Source organism: Accipiter gentilis, chromosome 12, assembly GCF_929443795.1.
Source record: "Accipiter gentilis chromosome 12, bAccGen1.1, whole genome shotgun sequence".
Taxonomy (NCBI): Eukaryota; Metazoa; Chordata; class Aves; order Accipitriformes; family Accipitridae; genus Astur; species Astur gentilis.
This window is the reverse complement of record NC_064891.1, coordinates 31,682,556-31,703,523: the sequence shown is the minus strand read 5'-3', so window position 1 is coordinate 31,703,523 and position 20,968 is coordinate 31,682,556. Positions and strand designations below refer to the sequence as shown.

At 48.2% G+C, this 20,968-nt stretch overlaps 1 protein-coding gene across 1 annotated transcript in view; it reads right to left on the bottom strand.

Annotated features, from left to right (window-relative positions):
* The window catches only part of ELOVL6 (ELOVL fatty acid elongase 6), a 77,563-nt gene extending 66,511 nt beyond the window's left edge, over positions 1–11,052 (bottom strand). Inside the window, exon 1 of the mRNA XM_049815310.1 lies at positions 10,922–11,052. Within this exon, the coding sequence (XP_049671267.1) occupies positions 10,922–11,010 (89 nt within the window). The 5' untranslated portion in view covers positions 11,011–11,052. The remainder of the gene's footprint in view (positions 1–10,921) is intronic.
* Positions 11,053–20,968: the final 9,916 nt, after the last annotated feature.

Below are 20,968 nucleotides of genomic sequence, written 5' to 3'. Positions count from 1 at the left end.
CAAAAATAGTATTTTCTTTATGACACATGTGATCAAAAAAGGGTATTTAAGCACACAGGAGCGATCAGGTCAGATCAAAGGTTGAACTAGGTCAGTATCTTGTTTCAGACAGTGGCCAACAGCAATACCTTATGAAAAAATGTAACTGGGCAATACCCTCACAAAATAATATAAAGACAACATCATGCATCTCAAAATACTTCTACCTGTTAAACAACCTGTTTCATCAGGGGTCTGCAATCAATGCCGTGCACTCTCATCAGCAGTTCCACTTAGCACATCCTCACAGCTTCAGCTTTTACCTAGGAAACACAGTGAAATCACCAGCGGATTCTGCTGGGTTTGGGTCAGTCACCCATGAGCATGGAGATGCCCATGCCCAAAAGCTGGGTCCCTGTCCACACCCAGAAGGGGGAACCCAGCAAGCACCCCTGATGCTGAGACCTTGAAGTCTAACATGGGCCCAGGCAGCGGTCAGCCCCAGAGATACCATGTCAAAGGAGCAAAGGTTTTCGTGAAAGTGAAGATAGCCAACGAAGACCAGAGGATCCAGACATCATCACGGTGTACAAAATAGCCTGGAGTTTTCTGCTTGGATCTCAAGCCAAGAAGGATGAAGAAACAAGAAGGAATTGTAATGTAAGGTCTCCACAGAATATCCTGCTAATAACCAACATCCTCCTTGGTTGTGATCTGCAAAGTTGTGGAAAAGGAGTTGGACAGCCAGCCCCTTCCAGGAGAACAAAAAGGAAGAAACCCCAGGATTTGGAACAGGCTGCCCAGGGAAGTGGTGGTGTCACCATCCCTGGAGGTATTCAAAAAACATGTAGACAAGGCACTTCAGGACATGGTTTGGTGGGCATGGTGGTGTTAGGTTGACGGTTGGACTCGATGATCTTAAAGGTCTTTTCCAACCTAAACGATTCCATGATTTTCAGCTGCCTAGAGATTTTGTATTGTTGGAAACCATAAAATTCCCATTAATGTTTACAGAGGACCTGCATTCAGCAGATGCACAAGAGGAGACCTAGAGAGAAAATTCCCAATTAAAGCTAAAAGGAAAATTACATAAGAAAAAAGCTGGACTTCGTAAAGACTTGTTTAATAAACCCACTATCTGAATGGGACAGTGCAACAACTTTGGCATCCTGCTTTTGTTTATACTTAGGGGATTTTACTATCATCTTAAGTACCTCTTAATGGTTCTAAATAAAAAATAAAAGATGGAAAAAAAAAAAAAAAAAAAAAAGAAAACCAGACAATTTTATTAGCCACAAGATCAGACTCCTCAATATCATCATTCTGGTGTTTTTACTGAGATGAACTTGGCCCATTGTTTCTTCCCCTTAAAATGTTAATTGACAGTCCCTGGGATTGCTCTTTCCAGGTGCATTTAGACTACGGCTGGCTCAAGACGTATAGGACAGATATTTGTCCTTAATAATGCTCTTGACCAACCTAAAGTTTTATGTCCAGGGGTAACTGAGGCCTTTAGATATCAAACCCAACACATTCAATTTGAGGAGCTCATAATCATGGATGACGTCCAATTCATTTTTCACTCAGTTTACAGGCTTCATATGCTGAAACTAATTACCAACAAATTCAAAATTTTCTATTTAAAAGTTATCATTAGAAGATGTTGAATAGTCTGAAGTTTTATTGGACTATTTGAAGGACAGTTCCTTCCATAAATTTGCAATTAAGAATGGTCTGGACTTTTGCAGTTTAATCCCATAATACCAACAATAACCTGCCTTGCCTCCCCAATACTATAGCAGCTCTTCTTACTCCTTGGTTACCGCAATCAAGGAAACAAACTTTGCCCCACATCCTTGGCAAGAATAAAGTATTCTTCAGTGCTAGTACAAGCGTAAAGCTGCATAGTAATACTGTAACACCGTTACGTTTTCTGTACTGTTTTAATGTAGTTACTCACACAGGTCTTACCACCTCAGGATCGCCTGTGTGACATAGTAAAAAACCAGCTTTGAATATCCCCAGAAAGGCATCGTTCCCCATTTTACAGCTGAGGAACTAAGGCACAAAGAGCAATTTTCAGAGACGACAAAGGTCCCTGATTTCCATTGAAATCGTGGGATTTCGTCACTTTCCAATGAACTGTGCCTGACTGACTGATGCCTGACTTGTACAAGGTGGCCATGGCTGCGTTCAGTTTGAAGTCAGGCTCCCCACGTCCTTCGAGATGTCTCAATCATCATTCCCCTGATGCCACGTAGTGCACAAACCACTACATGTACTCTGCAAAGCCCCCAGTACCCCGGGCATGAGGTAAACTGTTGACTTGCATCACCCCCTCTTCCTCGCCACTCCAAATACCAGGTCTTCCCACAGGAGGTCAAAGACTGCTGAGCAGATGCAAGAGCTGCCCGCCGTGTCATCACTTCATGGCATGTCTGCTCTGCAGGATCTGGGTCCCTTCTCTAGCCAAACCGAGGTCACGTTGGTTTTGGAGTCCCTCCAACTTGCTCCTAAGTCTGTAAGACTTGCAGCAATCAAAGGGTGAGATGTCCTCACAAAAGTCAACAAGTTAAAGGTTTGCAATGGAGCACACAGTGCAAGGCACACGATGAAAGGCAATATCAGGTACCGTTGCTACTTTGGATCTGAAAGCAATAATAACCACATTGGCAAACCCTGCACGTGAAGAGATACAATTTTCTCCTTGAATTAGCCTGGGTGCAATCCCAGCCCCACTGTTTGCTGTCCTGATGCCAGCTTGCATAACGCTAACCTGGCTGTCCCCGCAGAGCACCCCACCAGGCTGCAGCAGCCTCCCCCAGCAAACCCAGCCCCAGGGGATGGGATGCTGAGACACGAACAGGAACAGCATGGCTTGTAGTAGCAGCAGTCTGGGACGCTTTGGTCAGGGATAAGGCACCGCTGTGCTAGGTGCTGTGTAGACACACAGTCAACACAAACCCCTTCTGCTCCAGCCCAGGACAAGGCTGAAGTGGGCTGACAAATCGGTTGACAAGAAAAAAAAGTATTGGGTAGCAGTACGCAGGTAAAATGGTTACACAAACAGCTCACGTGTTGATATAGCCTGAGTCAGTTATAAGTTTATTTTACATTTTAGCTGATGCTAATTTACATTTTAAAATAGGTTTTAACCTCTGCCCATTTCCATTAAAAGAAAAAGCACCTAAACTCTCTCTTGATTAAGCCTTCCAAAAAGCGTTTTACGTCATCTTGCCTTGTGCAGCCCCAGTGGACCCTGTACTACAAAAATTCTCCAAGCTGTGGAAAGCTACATAAACACTAATAAAAGTTTACCCTTGAAGCAAAAAAAAAGAAATCCCAGAAACCCTCCAACGTCTCCAGCTCTGTACTGACACCACCTTTGCAGAGAAGGGCCTCTGCATTCCCCATCAGTCTGTCCCTTCGCCCTAGACTCCCAACACACCAGGGGTACCAGCTAACACAGTCATGAAGACAGAAATACTACAGCCTTTCCCTTACAAATTTTTCCCCCTTTTTATCTCTGTATTTATCGCTAAGAGTCAGCAGATCAAAGTCAGCTGAAAAGGGCTTGGGATAGACTCTTGAGCAAGGGGCAGAGACTCCGCAATGACATAAAGGAATAAAAAAAGTACAAAACATCCTTTTATACCCAGTACCACTACAGATAGCTGTGGAGAAGAGACCGACGGCAAATGCAGCACATAAATTTGAGAGTTAAATACTCAGCCAGACCTTTCTCTGCTGAGACCAATTGGAACGTAACCACGTTTGACTTTTTAAGAAGCAGTAGATGTACTGGACATGAATGCTCCCTGTGTTTTCAGCAGGGAGGTCAGGGAAAAGGCCAGTTATGTCAGGCATTGCAGAAAACGGAGTAATCGAGACCCCCTAACCACGCAATGAGTTACACACAGCGATCTCCTGCTTACCCTGAGCCCCATTAAAAGGCAACACCTACCAGCACAAACTTCGTTAAAAGACCAGAATCTAACAAATTATTGTAGCCTGTCTACAGTGCTTCTCTTACCAGATTATGGACAACCAGACTGCACCTCTTTGAGGGAGGAGGAGAATGAGGAAGCTGTCCTCAGGTAAATTTTATTCATTGCTTTTAAAGAAGACATTTTATAAAGATTTCTAGGTTGCAAGGGACACGCTCACGTAGCGTCCGCCTCAGACAAACTAACAGGAGGAAAAAGTGCACCAACCTAAATAACAGTGGCTCATCATCAAGGTAGGATTCAAATTTGGCAATCGGGAAAGGCACGCCACTGTGATGCCTAGGAAGAGCCCAGAAGCGTGTGCAACCTGACAGCAAAACAGCCAACGGCAACTCATGTGTCGTCATACAAACTGCTGTCCTATGCGGGTGGGGTAATGACCTTGGCCAAAGACGCGCTTTGCGCTCAGACAGCCTTCGCCCGGGGTGCAGAAGAGCCTGTGGAAGTTGATTTCAGGTTGCACTTTTGCCAGGACTGATCAAGCAGAGACGTTACCACGTAACAGAAAGGATATCCGCCTCGCTCTGCCCCAACAGCCCTAACACCGTATCCTTGTGAAGCTATGGCTTGGCAAACTGGAAAGTTGGACCAGCGCGCAGGGTGCCTCCTCCCATCGACGTCGCGTGGATTTATCCAGGGAAGGAGTCTGTCTGTCTGTCTCTGCACGGGTGCCTGTATCTACAAGCTAGCAGAAATAGTCACAGAGGTGAAAATACCATCTTCCAAGGGACAAACTCCCTGTGATTCAACAGGGCTAGGGGATTTAGAGGAGGAACGAGATAGCTGGGCACTCTGCACCCCAGTCCCAGGTGAAATCAGATTCTTCCCATCGCACCCATCCACAAAAAGCACACTGACTCCAGAGGTTCATGCCACCATTTGCTACTCAGCCTGTGCTTGCACCAACACCTCTCTGCTTTCACAATGTACGCCTAGTTGAGGATATGAGCTACTTTTTCAAAAGTACCAAAATAATTCAGTGTCCTACCTCTTACCCCAAACCAAAATGCTCCCGAATGTCCATATTCACTTTTGAAAGTGGTGGCAAGCTCCTAAATTACTTCTTCCTCTATTCTTACAAGTTTATTATTCCCACAAGCACATGGTGTTTCACAAAGTAGAAGAGATGTCTTCACTCTCAGAGGCTTAAAAATTAATGAAGCAACATGAGGAGAGATGTGTTCATACTCTAGGGATAGAGTAAGCAAAAGGCCAATGCCTATGTTTCAGTGGTAGGCTGAATCCAGAAGACACCATTGTATTTATCTTCAGAATGACATTTTTGTGCCACCACCTTTTTTTTCTTTTTTGTTTTCCAAGCACACACACAGACAGAAAATACCCGAACTCTGAAAGGACGTGTACTGTTATTCCCCATAGACTCCATCCTTGTATTTTCAAGGAGCCAAAGCTCCGTGACACTCCAACACATGGGTCTTTTGCTCAGAAAGGCCTGTGGGATGGAGGAAAGGCAAAGGAGCAGGTACCCTCTAATCTCTGCAGCACCAAAGCTGCCATGCACTGGTGGCCCTGTCAGCTTTATGGCCAGTTTGCACAAGAGAGCAGCAAAAAACCCCTCTGAGGGATGAAATGTGGAGGTAGGCTAAATTGTTGGGCTGACTGAATTTTGCTCAAGTAAAATAGTCTCTCTGTGGTAAAGAGCAACTCATACATCTTCCCTTTGAGTCCTTGCCACAGCACAGAGAAAAGGACAGGGCGACTGCAGCGTCCCTTCCACATCCTTCACTGGCATTTAGCAAGAGCTCAGGGGACGAGGGAAAAAAAAAAAAAAAAAAAAAAAAAAAAAAGTAATTTACATCGGTTTTTGGCTGCCAAGCACGTATGCCTGGAGAGATACGCACAGAGCCTCTCACTCTTGATTCCTGCATGAGGTAAGAGTAGCTTAAGTGGACGAGAGGAGCTTGTTCTGCATTTAGGAAACAAACGTGTCTAGGACGATGGTGCTTGTGTGAATTATTAAAAGGCAAGGGCATTTTCAAATCCAAATTAGCTGACCCTCTGCTCTTCCACATCTATCCCCAGTTTTGACTCGAAAGAGAATCACACCAAGGATAAATTTCTCTCAGCATTGGCTGCACTCTCTGCCTCTTGCCACATAAAAGTTTTGGTAACAAAAGGTTAAAAATAACTTCCTGCACCAGGATGTTTTTTTCAAATACACAAACACGTACACTCATCTAAGGTTCACAAAGTCAATTTCAGAGTCAAGTTTGAGTTGCCACAGCCCTTTAAACCCAAAAGATGCCCTTACGCAGTGCTTCTCTCTTCACCGAAAGCTCATTAACGGCAACGGCCAGTTTCTGCAGCAGAGTCCCACAGCATCTGTGGGAAATAACCAGCCCCGCTTTCATCCCGCTTGTCTCCCTTCGCTCCGACTCGGCTCCCGCTTCTACCTGCGAGCACGCTGCCAGCTGCCAAGGCTTAAACCTTGGCTTTTCGGGGAGAAAGCCAGGACAGGCAAAAGAAAGGAGCGAGGGGAGCTTGCCCGAGCTCTGCAGCATCCAGCAGGAGGGTAGCAGCGCCAGGGGCAGGGATGGCCGGGGCTCTGCAGCAGCCGGCGGAGCAGCAGAGGAAAAGTTTCTGTGATTTTAGGCAAGCCCTCGCGTGACGTCATCTCGCCCAGATAATCTCGGCGCAGTCAGCACAGGCCTCCTGCCTCCCCATTGGCGAGCCCCTCGTCAGCAGACATCTGAAGATAATTATTATTGGCCAGACAATTATAACAGGAACAACTGTCACTTCGTGCTGATGCCCGAACCTGGCGCTCTGCAGCACGATGGGGAAGGACCCCGGCGGTCACCGCTCCGTCCATGCATTTCTGTCACTTTTGCTTTCCTAAGCACCGGCTGGTTTTTGCTACCTCACTGGCTGCAGCTGGGAATCAGCATCTCAGCGCTGCAACCCTTTTTGCTGTATGTCTGACTGAACTGCAAATGTTCTGCAAAAATAGTGAGGTATTTATTCACAAGAAATAAAGGACTAGAGCTGCATTAATCCTCATGCAGCAGTTTAAGGCAAAAAAAAAAAAAAAGAAAAAAAATCCTCTGCAGATTATTTACTTCATCCCTCTTCCCTCTTTGAAGAAGTTTGGGAGGAGGTGCTGGGAGAGTTTGATTTCAGAAATCATTTTAAGGAATTATTTTAATAAACACTTGACTTAATCCTGATCGTACTGAACTCAAACCTCCCACGGTGCAAATAATGTATCTTATCTTAAAGCAATACTGTATCTTACATTAAAAGCTACCTGATGGCACTATACGTAAATGTACAGCAACAGCTTTCCCACGACATAAAGCGTAAGAAGTTTCATGAGAGTAAATGGACCTGTTAGTTCTTTAACCTCCTGCAAACCTGTCGTTGCTTGTTTAGGGAAGACAACTAATTGGCGGCTCTCGCCCTGAAAGCAGCAGGCTGCAGGTCTGCCTTTGCAGCCTGCAACCTCACTCTGCCATTCGTGCCTCCCCGCAGGAGAACCAGGCAGTCTGGGGGCTATACCATAAGGGTGTGCATACACATAAAGCCAAGCATTCAGGGAGGCACAAAACCCGTCAGCTTATAAGTATCAGGGAACAGACTATTCCTTTTTCCTGTGTCAAAACAGTAGCCTCTTTACAGCACTGCTAATCTAGGCCCAGGCTCTAAAGAGGGTCCCGGCGCGATGCACGCTGCAGGATAGGGGCCTCCCTAAAGCGAAGCGGGAACACCTGGCATGAAGCAAGGACGACCTCCGTCACTGCCGTTAGACCGACTCACCATCAGCCAGCCTCCATTCATGTCAGCCTCAGAGGGATTTTTTCCAGGAGCAGATGACAGCGAGGAAACAAACCCTAGGATGGGGATGTGCTGAAGAAAAGCCAGGGTGCCAGCGACCGGCGAGTGCAGAGGGCACGCACTTGACCCAGGGAGCGATGGAGCTTGGAGCAGGCTCGGAGGACAGAGGCAAAGGAGGGGCAAGCCTTGGCTGAACAGAACTAGCCACTTCATTCCTTGCGCCGTGATCCATCCAGACCAACCATACCGGTACCTAGGGGTATGCCGCTACCCTTAGGCTTTGCGTTCAAGCTTTTCCAGCTTTAGGTTTACGCAGTTATAATTAAAAGGGCTTGTCAGTGCTTTAACCAGCTCAGAACCCAGAGGGTATGTAAAGGGCTTCATGTCCTTCCTCAAACTGGGCTACGTCTCCATATGGGACCTAGTCAGATTCCAAAGACGCTTCTCAAAATCCCAAAGATAGGGTCAACTCCCTAGAGCCACTTCATCCCCCCCTAACACACTACAGCCTTTTTGTTTTGGCCTTGTAAGATATCAAGAAATATTTCTGAGATGAAGTAAAATAACAAATGCCACACCTATAGAATTTGTTTACCTCCATGTCAGGCATTGTAATGGTTTTGCATCCTAATTTAAGCAGCGATGACAGTACAAAATCCTGCCACAGTCTTTCCTGAAGCAAGTCCACGATTCTGCCCAAAGGACAACCAACCACGTTTATCCCTACGCACTACTACTTAACAACCTCATCTTAGGAGGCCCTTACATTAATGATGTGTACGTTAAGGCTACGCATACAAAGTCGAGAAGCCACATACCGCCACTGATGTCTGCGTAAGCAAAGCTATTGTGTCACCCTGCTATGAAGTAGAAAAGCCTTCTTGTACGGCCCTCAGCTGCTGTATTTCACCCCGCTCACCTTCAAAATTCTAGTGCTGGAACAGGACCTGTTTCATTAGGCGAGCGAACCTCCTGAAGATAAAAATGCACAATTTAACCCGAAACTCAGAAGAGTCTTCAGCAGTGTTTTCAGGAAAAGCCTGCCACAACAGGGACCTCAGCAGGCACAACTCCGTTTTGTTTCCAGAAACATTCCCAGGCCACAAGCAGATCGCTCTCCTTTACCTTCACGTGAATCAAAGGTATTAATTCATCAGTTCCCTTAGAGAAGGCAAACCCAGACCAAAAAACACTCACGCACAGATCACCGTGTCTCTTTAGCTGTACAGCAGCAGCATAAAACTGACGGTCTCCTCCTTTGAACCTGGGAAGTAGGAGCCTGGCGTTATGGGAGTCCCAGCTGGCGACCTCTGCAGCCCATGAGACTGTCAGGGAGTCTTTAATAACACTGCTTAGCATTTATATAGTACCTGACATCTTCAAGGCGCTCGACAAGCGTTACCTAAGTCATCAAAGTGCCTCATGAGGGCATTTCAGCATTACTAACCGTCACCCCCCTCAGTCTTCCCCTGCTGGGGAAACTGAGGCCTAAGAGAGGTTATGTAATGTTCCCAAGGTCACGCCATGAAGCACAGGAGAGCCAAGAAGACGACGCAGGAGTCCTGGTTCCTAGTCACGTACTTTAATCTAAACTGCCTCTCTCCGGGGTTATTTGGCTGTTATATACACTCGAGTATCACTCCCTCCATCCTCTTTTACCAGTTTGTCCTATTCCGATGCCGGTTTTCTTCTGGAACGTGGAAAAAAAAGGGAAGCACCCAGCAGTCCCAGCCCAAGAATATCTACGGGATCTTCTTTCTCCTGAAACATAAGCAACACTAGGCACCCCACAAGAGCTAACGAGCTCACCTGCAGGAGAACGGAGGGAGACGTACACACACTGAAACGGTCATTTCAATTATACTGCCCTTAAAAGTCCCCGGACGAGTCACTGGAGGATTCTAGCAGGTCCCTGGCTGAGATCCACCTAGGATCTGGGACCGTTCTGCCTTGCAAATGTAGGCGCCAAGGCTTGGACCCAGAGACAGTCCTATCCCGTCATGGTCACGCGAGGGTGGCACGGGGAAGGTCCTCACTCGGGACATACAGGAACGAGGGAGCCCGAGAGGGCACCGCCGAGGGACGGCACGCGGGCAATGGGAACGTCGGGGGCAAGCTGAGGAGGGAGACAACGGCGGCGGCGGCAGCAGGAAGGGCGAGACCGGGCTCCAGGCGAGGGTGGCCGGGGCTGGTGCAGCAGCGAGGCGTGGGTGAGCCCGGGCAAGGCGTGAACGCAAGGCCCGCGCAGGTGGACGAAGCCAGGCCGAGGACCGGGAGGAAGGCGTGGGCGGACGCGATGGAGAGGAGGATCCCGGCCCCGAGGGCAGCCCGGGAGACGCCGCGGGAGGGGGCTGAGGCGCTCCCTCCACCCCTACCGGCCGCGGCCCGGGGAGCGGCGTGGACCGCGCCCGGGACCGGGGATGCCCCCGGGGCAGCCCTCCCCTTCGGCGGGCAAGGCTGCGTGCCTGCGTCCGTGTGCGTGTCCGCGGGGGCTCCGTCCCGCCGCCGCCGCCGCCGCCGCCGCCGCCGCGGCCCGGGGAGCCCCGGCGGGTCTCTGCGCAGCCCCCAGCCCCCCTGCCCCGGCACGGCGGTTCCCGCCGCGGCTCGGCTCGCCCCGGCTCCCCGGCCGCACGCACACGCCGGGAAAGTTAATAGCCGCATGGCTGCAAATGAAGTTTTCGGAGGAGCTGGGGGAGGGGGGGGGGGGGGGGCGCGGGGAGGAGAAGGGGCTCCGCGGGGAGCACACGCGTAACTTGTCCGACGGGGCGCGGGGAGCGGGAGGGACGGGCGGGGGAGGCCGCGGGTAGAACCGGGGCACGTGTGCGGCTCCGCGCCGCCGGGCAAGCCGGAGGGCCGGGGCGCGGCGGGAGGGGGCGGCGGCGGCGGGGCTCGGGGCCCGCACCGCCCCGCACCGCCCCGCCGGCAGGATGCCCCGGCCTTGCGTAACCCGGCGGGGTAGGCGGCGGGTCGGCCCCCCGCCCGGGCGCGCAGGTAGAGCCGGCGGCAGCGCCCGTGTGCCCGAGCACGGCGGCGCAGAGCCGAGCCGAGCCGAGCCGAGCCGAGCCGAGCCGGCACCCGGATGGGCTCAGCGCCTCCCCGCCGATCCGGGCGGGCGGCGGGGCCCGGAGGAAGGCACTCACCAGTTCTCCTGCATCCACTGGATGGCCGCATGCTCGTTGAACTGCTTCTCGAATTCGTATTCCTGCAAAGTCAACACTGACATGTTCATTGGCCCGGTGGCTGCGGAGCCGCTCCCCGCGCCGAAATGCTGCCTGCCGCCGCCTCGGGAGCCGGGCCCCTTGCGCGCCCGCCGCCGGAGAGCCCCCGCCTCTGGCCTGGCCCGCCCCGCCTCAGCGGTACCCCGGGTTTAGCATAGCTCCGCTCCCCTCCGCGCCTCTCCTCCCGGGCCCGCCGGTCTCCTCCTCTTCTGCGGCCGCCGCGCAGCGCCCGGGGGGCGGCGCGGTCTTAGTGCCCGCCCGCCGCCGACCGGGACACCCGCCCCTCGCACACCCCCAGCCGCTTCGCACCGGCGCTGCGCTCCGGCCTGGCCCCGAGGACTTTCCCGCACCCCCACCCCCCACCCCCCCCCGCCGCCCCAGGCCGGCAAAAATCACTACGAAAATAGGAAGCCCCCCCACCCCTGAGCTGAATCGCCCTGCGCGCCCTACCCCCCCCCCCCCCCCCGGGGAAATAAAGAAGCGCAAGCTGAGGTTTAGCCAGAAAAGCGACCCATGCGCCCAGCCCCCCCCCAAAAAAAAAACCCTGCCCTCCCTCCCCCCGTCTTTTCTGCATGTAAATCCAACACGAGCACCTGCTGTGACTGCCCACCCCCACCCCCCCGCGGGAAAATAAAGAAGCGCAAGCTGAGGTTTAGCCAGAAAAGCGACCCATGCGCCCCCCCCCCCAAAAAAAAAAAAAACCCTGCCCTCCCTCCCCCCGTCTTTTCTGCATGTAAATTCAACACGAGCACCTGCTGTGACTGCCCACCCCCACCCCCCCGCGGGAAAATAAAGAAGCGCAAGCTGAGGTTTAGCCAGAAAAGCGACCCATGCGCCCCCCCCCCCAAAAAAAAAAAAACCCTGCCCTCCCTCCCCCCGTCTTTTCTGCATGTAAATTCAACACGAGCACCTGCTGTGACTGCCCACCCCCCCCGCGGGGGTCGACCGTCTCCCCCCAGTGCCCGGGCAGTGCTGCAGGGGGACGGGGCTGCAGCGGGGTGTCCCCACGCGGGGGACGCTGCCGAGAGGCAGCCCCAGGCTCCCCACGGTGCAGAGTCACCCTTTCGGATGTTTTCGGACGGAGGGGGCTGGTGGAGCATGGGGCAGAGCCCCCGAGTGGAATTATCACCCGCTCAGCTCCTCTGGCGGCTAGGGCACGCCGTGTTTACGGATCCTTAATTTCGCCTTCCCGTCTCATCTGCCACATGCTGATGTTTCCAGCTGAGCTCCTCTGACTCCGGCAGCATCCTGGACGTGCTTTACAGTGGGAGCCGGGCTAAAATAGAGGTCCCAGCCCCCACCGAGCTTGCAAGCTGAAGGCAGGAGGAAGAACAGCTTTTGTGTCAAGAAAGCCAGCCATAAGCGAGCAGATCCGGCACAGGTCAGCATGCTCTTGACTCTCGTGGACTTCAGTTCTCATTGACATGGAAGTGCTTAACGTCACTAAACCCCAGCACTGAGAAGAAAAAAAAAAAAAAGAGAGCTCTCAAGTTTTGGGACGTCAACAGCTAACCTGATGTTCCTGCTTGTATTTTGATTATTATGCTCTTCAGAGGCATGTTTTTCAGCTTTTCTCTTCCTTTTTCCTGACAGTTAGAACTTTTCTTTTTTCCTAATGAGGGCTGAGTTTCTCACATTGTCCTCTGACTGGGGGGTTTAAGCAAAGCACCGAACGTCATGCTGCTCACGCTGAAACTGCAAGGCGGTGCTAAATTATTATTTATTACTATTGTACCCAGAGGCCCCCAACAGATCAAGGTCCCATAGTCCTTTTCTCAAAGAGATTACTGTCTGTATAGACAAGATAAAGGCGAAGAGAAACGGTCCTAGTGTCGCTTCCAGATGGAGAAACCTCAGAGAGCTGCAGGCGTTTTCAAAACTGCTTCACTTCACCTTTCTACGGCCCCTGAACTGGCTTGTGGAGCGGTGTTTGGGCAAAGCTGACTTCATTTGCACTCCTGCTCCAAAAGAGCTGCCCCTAAAGATACACGTTAGTCTTCCAAATCCCCACCGGCAGGCAGTTTCAGTGGACAGGGACCTGAAGGCAGATGGGGGAAGATGAATGGAGAAATCTCCAGCACAGCCACAGATGACCTGGTGTGGCTGGATGAAGCACGGGCTGAAGGGCTCCTCGCCTCTCATCAAGCTGCAATGCTTGGGCTCTGAGCCACGGGACTGCTCCTTGCCATCATGCTGGAGGATAAATGCTGCCCCACGGCAGGCATCAGCCTGTTCCGGATGCGCTTTCTGTAGGATTATACATGGATGTGCCACCTCCAGCTGAAATATCTCCTGGTGGTGCCCTCACCACACCATGCGTCAGCACTTGCTCCGTTAAAGGCTTCAGGTGATATTGCTCATCCATCTGAATATTAATACAGAGATGCAGAGAAATTAATGTGTGAAACAACAAATGCTGGTGTCTTTCAATGCTCTTTGGTCAAAAATGACTAGGAAATAAACAAGGAAATCTGGACCCCAAGTTTGAGAGAATATTTGTGTGTCTGGTACATTTAGTCCCATGAATGGCAAAATACTTTTTCTGTCTTAAGAGTTGTTACAGAGAGGCAGTTACCAGAAATTTTAAGGGGGGGGGGGGGGGGGGGGGGCAGAAATCAACAAATCAACATCCCTTTTTCTGCAACTCCAAACTCTTTTGGATTAGAAACTTGGGTAGCTTAATGGCTTATCCCATCTGAAGATTTCATGAGTATCTGGTGGGTTGAAGTTTACGGTCTGGGAGTTTCTTTGCCCCGGAGAACAGTTGTTCAGAAGAGAATTGCCCCAAATGCAAAGTTTCCAGACTGCATGGATGGACTTTAGAAACCCTGAAGTGGCAGATTAGCCAGAAGGTCTGGGACCTGCTCCCTTACACTGGTGGCTTCCCAAAGCGAGTGCCAGAGCTGGCGAGGTGCACAGGATGACGCTGAAGGTTATAAAATGCTATGGCAAGGGCTCCTCTAGGGTTAGGATGGCCATGGGGCTTCAGATGAGGTTGACTATTGCCCGCAGGGTTTCTGTCTGGAAATATCTACCCTGGAAGTTCAGCTGCCACCCAGACTCACAAAGCATCTATGTGGTGTTCGGCGCTCATCAGCGAGTGCTGACTGCAGGCATCACACAGAAGTTAAGCCCCAGCGACGCTTGAAAATCAGCCGTAACAGTTTCAGGAAATAGAGTAACAGCCTCGAAATGCTAAAACCTACTGGGATTCCTGAGTCTTAAAAGCTCATCAGGGACTTCTCCAGGTTTTCTATAGCTCACAGGACTTCTACATAGGTTAAACAATCTGCAATGGATCCTTCTTCCCTTCCTGTCCCAGTCTCATGGGGGCTGCCTGAAAATTCCCCCTAGCACATGACTACCTGCAAGGTAATACCAAAGCTTGGGGTCACTCACAAAATCTGTGCGGACAATGGAAGAAGTATAAGATCTTCTTGGCCTTGAGGAGTTTGCAAGCCCTGCTTCTAGTTGCTTATATCAATTGCAGTCAAGAACAGTAAACAAAAATATATAGTCGATTTTAAGGGGAAATAATTTTTATGTAACCATTTTTGAAGTCTTTTAATTAAGTCCCACATAAAAGCAGGAACTTGAAGTGAAAGTTGTAAATACCTTTCGGGAGAAAGGATGTGGAGGGAATGATATCGTTTCAAGAGGCAGGGAATACAGCCTTAGCCTCTGCACACATTCATGTTCATGCCTTCTTTTTTTTTTTTTTTTTCTATAGGGTGCCCATCTTGTTCAGTAAATGGATAGTTATTGAGCATTACTTTTTATTCCCCTTATTTAGGATGTCTCCTAAGGCTGTATAGAAGGCGTAGCAGCTAAATGCTGCATTTTCTACCAGATATATGTTAACGCCATTTCCATTTTACCCAAGAGCCTTCGGTTGAATAATGCAAGCAGGTTCATTCAGGATTTACAAAGAACTATCTAATCAGGTTGGGCACCTTACCATTATCATTCCTGTTACTAAGCAAATACTTTCTCCCTCCCTGTCACAGCGTTAATTTATTGCAAAAACCATTAGGCTTCTATTGCTGTAAGAGTAATTTTGAATAGTTTGTCGTACTGATGTATAGCTAAGTCTCAACTAAACTCTTAGCAGCTGCTGGGAAACGAGATGCTATATTGCTGACAAGTCAACATAAGGTATAGTAAGTGGCAATGAGAGTTGACATTGTGATTTAAACATAACATCAATTACTAAAACAAACAAAAACTTGAAGGAGGCTTGTGTGCTTGAAAGCTTTTTTTCCAGCTGTATCAATTAATGCATTAAAGGATTGAATCTCTTCTGTCTCTGATTTTGCCATACTCAAAAGCATATCGACGTACAAATGATGGAAGCCATGGAAAACTGGGTTCTCCTATATACCCCATAATCTAGAAACAATTAGGTGGTTCCCTCGGATAAGATAATGGGAGTTGGTATCAAGAATGAGTAAGGGACCTCTCTAGGACTACTAGCTGGTCCTGACTGGCCCTAACAAAATGAAAGGTTTCATCAAGTGCCAGGGAATAAATAAAAAATGGCCAAGGAACGTTTATGGGCAGCCCAAGTCTACCTGGCAAGTCAGGCCTGCAAATCGGGTTAGTGTGTGCCACTGCATTATGCCTGGACTCAACCGCAGACAGCTGGGAAGCTGCTTGGACAGATGCCGTGGTAAGCCGAAGCAAGCCCTATAAACAAATTTTTGTTCTCAGGAAGTGTCAGCTCATAATAAATCAATAGTAAGCGCTAATCAGTATTAAAATGTTATAAGGGAATTTAAAGCAGAATTATTGTGTAATCTTTCAGGTCTATAAAATAATCCATGTCTCAACGTACTCCCGTTCCGTTGTGCTACAGTACCCAGGGCCTTCGGCTTGATCACACACTGAAAAATCACCCGTGTGCTCTGAAACCACCTCGGTCTAAGCTCTCATGCAATATTTTTAATGCAGCTCATGCCAGTTACAACAGAAAAGACGACGGGCAGAAGCAAGCTGCAGAGTGCACCGCAGGGGCCAGGCAGCAGCTCCAGGGTGCAGCCCTTGCGGCAACCTTCCCCTCCTCATTGTCAGGGCTATGGCATAGATTGGCTTGATAAAACCTCACTGTGGTTGCAAGTGGGGTCATTATATCTTTGTCTTCACACGGTTCACCTCCTCAGACCCTCTCAGTATTTTCTTCACAGCCAGAAGAAGCTGAGGCATTTTTCAATTCATGCTGAAGCTCCAGGCCACGGTTTGTGGCAAGAAGTGGAAAATCTCTGTGGTTTCGAAGGACATGAAGTCTTGTGTATAAAATGCAATCCAACTGCAAGACCTCCCTCATTACAGCCATTTTCATATAAATCACAGAATTTTAATTTCCCATCTTTGCGTACACTAGTAGCAGTTCTAAGCATATCCCAGATGGTATCCGTTCATAGACAAAAGACAGGAGTTTTTTCCTACATTATCTGCCAGTACATCTGCAGACTTGTGGAGTGCTTCGTCCCTACAAGCCGGGGAGAGCACGACACCAACAGTGTAATTCCTTCCCTACAACCTTGTGTTGGACGATATCAGTAAATCTGAGAGAAAATAAATTGCCTTTCATTGCTGAGAGATCAACAAAAATAATCTGTTTTTTAAGAGAAGGAGGCAAGATGAAGAAGCGAAAGGCAAAAAGTTCAAACACGGGCATGTCAGTTTGGAGCTGGATGCCTACACTGAACCACCTAAGTTTGCATGCTGAGGTCATGCTAAAGGTCTACTGTAGAGGTTGGAAGAGGAGTTGACTTTTATCGTGTTCGATGTCACTCCATATGTTTGCTTGACATTCCTACATATTAGTTTTTGATTGAATTAGGTTAAAAATGGAAAAAGTGGTTGAAATCATCGGGTCTGTGCAATCACGTTCTAAAGACTAATTTAATTTTACTTTGCAGTACAAATGAGCCAAAAAGCACTGCTTCAAGTGATTGGTGCTGTTATTACAGGTGTCTATTTATGGGTGGGTATGTGTAAATTTTGGGTGATGAGTGGAGAGATACAAAAGTAACAACAAGTGTGTGTACTTCAACCTTAACTTTCCACAATTTTTTATGCTTTGAATTTCTCAAAAGCCTGTTTCTGCATATTTCACGATCTTGGAAAGTGAGCAAAAAGCTGACAGGCACTTTGATGAAGTGGCTGCAGAGCAAAATACTGGGCACCCTGAAAATCTTGTAGTCAGGTTTTTCTTTTCTCTTCTCTTCTCTTCTCTTCTCTTCTCTTCTCTTCTCTTCTCTCTTCTCTCTTCTCTCTTCTCTCTTCTCTCTTCTCTCTTCTCTCTTCTCTCTTCTCTCTTCTCTTCTCTTCTCTTCTCTTCTCTTCTCTTCTCTCTCTTCCTCTTCCTCTTCCTCTTCCTCTTCTCTTCTCCAGCCTCTAGCACGGAGCTTGCTTGCCAAGTGTGATTAGGAAAGTGTCATCAAGCAGGCCTGGACTCTTCACCTGCTTCTGTTCTGTGCAGGTTTAGCCGCTTCCAGAGCCAGCACAACCGATATTGTGCTCTCTCCTGAAAAAATCAGTTCACTCCGTTCCTTAAAAAAAACCTGATAATGCAACAGTGGTATTGCCAAAGGGCTCATAGGCTCTATCACAACTGTCACAGCTTGCAGTACGTACAGATCGTGATTCTGCTACAGGCTTTTGTGGTGTGTCTTGCAGTGGCCCTGGAAACTCCTGCTAACCTCAGCAGGGATGAGTTGTGGCGACACACTTGTTGTCTGAGGCAATGGAGTCAGGGATGGGATTTGGACATAGCGCTCAGCCCACTTGCTGCCCACTTGAAAATGAAAGCGATCACTTGGGCTTTTTGCCCAAGGCAATTTACAGGAAGGCAATACAGGATTAATTCATCTTAACTATTATGGTTAAGATTACTATTACTTACCACTGTTATTAAATCAAATGTGAATGTGCTACACAAATCCCATGCAGAGATTATTAAAATGAAGGACAATACTCAGTCATCAATTATGCTGCATAATCTCCCTGCTGCTGCTGAGATCATACAGGTATGCACAAAGGCTCACTGATTAGAAAGGGGAAAAAGGCGTCACTCTTGCATGTAACAATGTGACATTTAACTGTACAAATATTGATTGCATTCTATGTTAGGGATTTACAAAAAAAAAAAAAAAAAATAGAAAGAAAGAAAGATACAACGATACCTAGGCTGATTCTTCAAACCTGTAAATGGGAAATGATTGCTGAGCTTTTCTCTTGTTCTTTCACTTCATCAGTTGGACTAATACTGCAGTCAATGATGAAGGGGGTACAAAAGCTGAGTAAATCTTTATAGTCACCTTCTCTAAAATCTTTAGCTTTACATAGCAAAGTCACTTGCTCTGTGCCATCTGGAATCTGTACAAAAATAGCCTATGAAAGAACTTTACTTTGCAATTTAGAGTCGCGTGCACTTTAGAGTACAAGAAAGAAAAGTCGTACAGAAAAGTAGTTGCACAGTTGCACAGAGAACCTGTTTTTAAAGGACTGCCTTTGATTTTTAAACGCATCTTTGAACATCTTCTAAACTACAGAGGTATTTTTTGGCCTCAGAAGTGCTTTTGTTGGCATAAAAAAGTGGTCTATGTTAGCATTAGATTGAATACATGAAGAAATAGGAAGAAATTAAGACGATAAGACGATTTTTGTAGGAAGTCGACAGGGTCAAGGGGAAGCCTGTGTACCCAGCTGTATATTCAATCTGCCGTTACTCTTTCAGAGGTATGGGGAAGTCTGTGGGCAGGCTCTGCCACTGCTACTCAAGCCTAGGTGGACCCCATCTCCCAGGCAGTTTTATCAGTGTAGCTGGAGCTACGTTTTGTCATTGCCGAGGACTCTGACATCAGTCGCTTCAGTCTCAACTCATTTTCAGAGAGATGGGCGTCTGGTACTGCTGTTCCAGTATTCTTCCTGGCCTCCAGCAGCTGTTCCCCTAAATCCCTGGCCTCAGGGATGTGCTGGATACCCTTGCCCACCTACCCATGGAAGAAGACACCTGCAGTTGCATACATGACCATGCTTGTGTGCTGCAAGCTCTTTGCGTTCCAACAGAGGAACCGCAGGGATGACTCTTCTGGAGGCTGCCAGTCATCTGGAGGATGAATGCTATTTGAGGAGTGTTCCAAAGTAACAGGTCATCCTGCTCTCTGCCCTCCAAGCGATTGCCACACTAGCAGGCAGAGACTGCCAGAGTGGAAGGGCTGAGCCAGCCTGGTTACCACAGATGGGGAGTTTCTGCTCCCAGCTCTCCCGTTGGTCATGCACTCCCCCTGCTTCCCTGCCCCTGGCACTCCCCTGACCCTTCCGTCAGCTTATTCAGCACACTACAGTGGGTGGGTAACTCATCTTAAAAAAAAAAAAAAAGGAAGTAAATAGCTTTGGTAGTGAATTGCATTGACTCCCTGAAGGGTCAGGTCTGGCTCATGGAGGCGGTGAGTAGTGTGGCTGGCCGTGGAGCTAGAGTTGGGATGCCCCCTTGCATTCTCTCTCAAAGGGGCTGAGCGAGCCAGCGGGCTACAGTGGCCAACTCTTGCAACAGTGAGCTTGGCCCAGGGGCTGCAGGAAGAGCAGGGGAAGGAAGACCACCTGCTAAGTATGGCAAGGATGCTAAAATGTGAAGTGTTAATTCTGTTGGGGTTTTATACATTCCTGAGCAGGTTGTTTCTCAGTTTCAGCTATCTGTTTTTATCTTTTATCTTGTTTTATGGCTTCAGTGGTCATCTATCTACCAATCTGTAAATTGGGAAATGAGTATTGCTATAGCCAAGTGTTGTCCAGGGATAAGCCTGCAGCAGTGCAAGCTTACGGCAGAAACAATTTCTCACTAGTAGGAGCAGAATGCTTGAAACAGATTAGCCCTAGGCCAGCTACTCTGACCAGAAAGAGGCAAGTTCACGTTTGCTCGGCTTGATCTTGCAGTTGATGTCGGAGAGGGCTCCGTTTGAAGTGATCCTGGTTTGGAAATTAAGGGTTTCAGAGTTCTGGTACTAGGGGTTAAGCCATAAGCTGTCACATGGACATAAGGTAGGATGTGAATATATCTGTTTAAGTATTATTGAATATGAAAAAAAGGGTGACAAAATCTGGAACTATGATTTTATTCAGCATTTTTAAAGGTGCAGATATTGGGAAAGATCTTTCCAGGGATAAGAATTGCATTTCCATAGGAAGATACAGAAATATACCACTGTCTTTGATCCCATACTCCTTTTCCTAGTCATTTCCCTCTCCCTTTTCCAGGACAATCCAAAGAAGAGAGATGAGTTTTCTGGCATGCTCACATGATTATCAAATGAAGATTTGATAGGTCAAATATGGTCAGATATGACCACTGATCACCATGAGAACCTGACCAAAGGAAGCTTCTTTGCATTTCCATCCAGGGTACTTCACTAGCTTCCTTAGGAAGGACAGTGAGTCAATGCATTTCTTATCTGAGCAATTCATCTGTTCAAGCCAACACACAGAAGACAGGAAATTTCATCACTTGCTTCATATGTGTATAACTTGTGTCACCAGAAACTCATAATTTGGCCTTCAAAGGTCAAACTGCTTATTCTTAATTACAGGAATCAACAGAGTATTTGTTGGACTTCGGTCAGGCCCCAGAAGCAGACATGCACAAACACAATTTATGGTTATACACCAAAACTGTGAACGTAAAGATTTTTATTCACTGAGCCTAAATGAGTCAATGGCATAGTTTCCAAGATGCTTCTGACAAGTCATTTCTCTGCTTCCATTTTTCTCTGAAGAGCAATACTAACAACTCTCAACATCACAGCAGATACAGTGAGACTAAATTCATTACTGAGTGTTAAAAGTTTGGAGAGCCTTAGAAGGAAAGTGTTACTTTATGTACAAAGCATAATTATTATGTTGCTTATCTGCCATATACATTGTCCACAAAATTAAAATGTGCCATATTCATACTGTTAATAGTGTAAA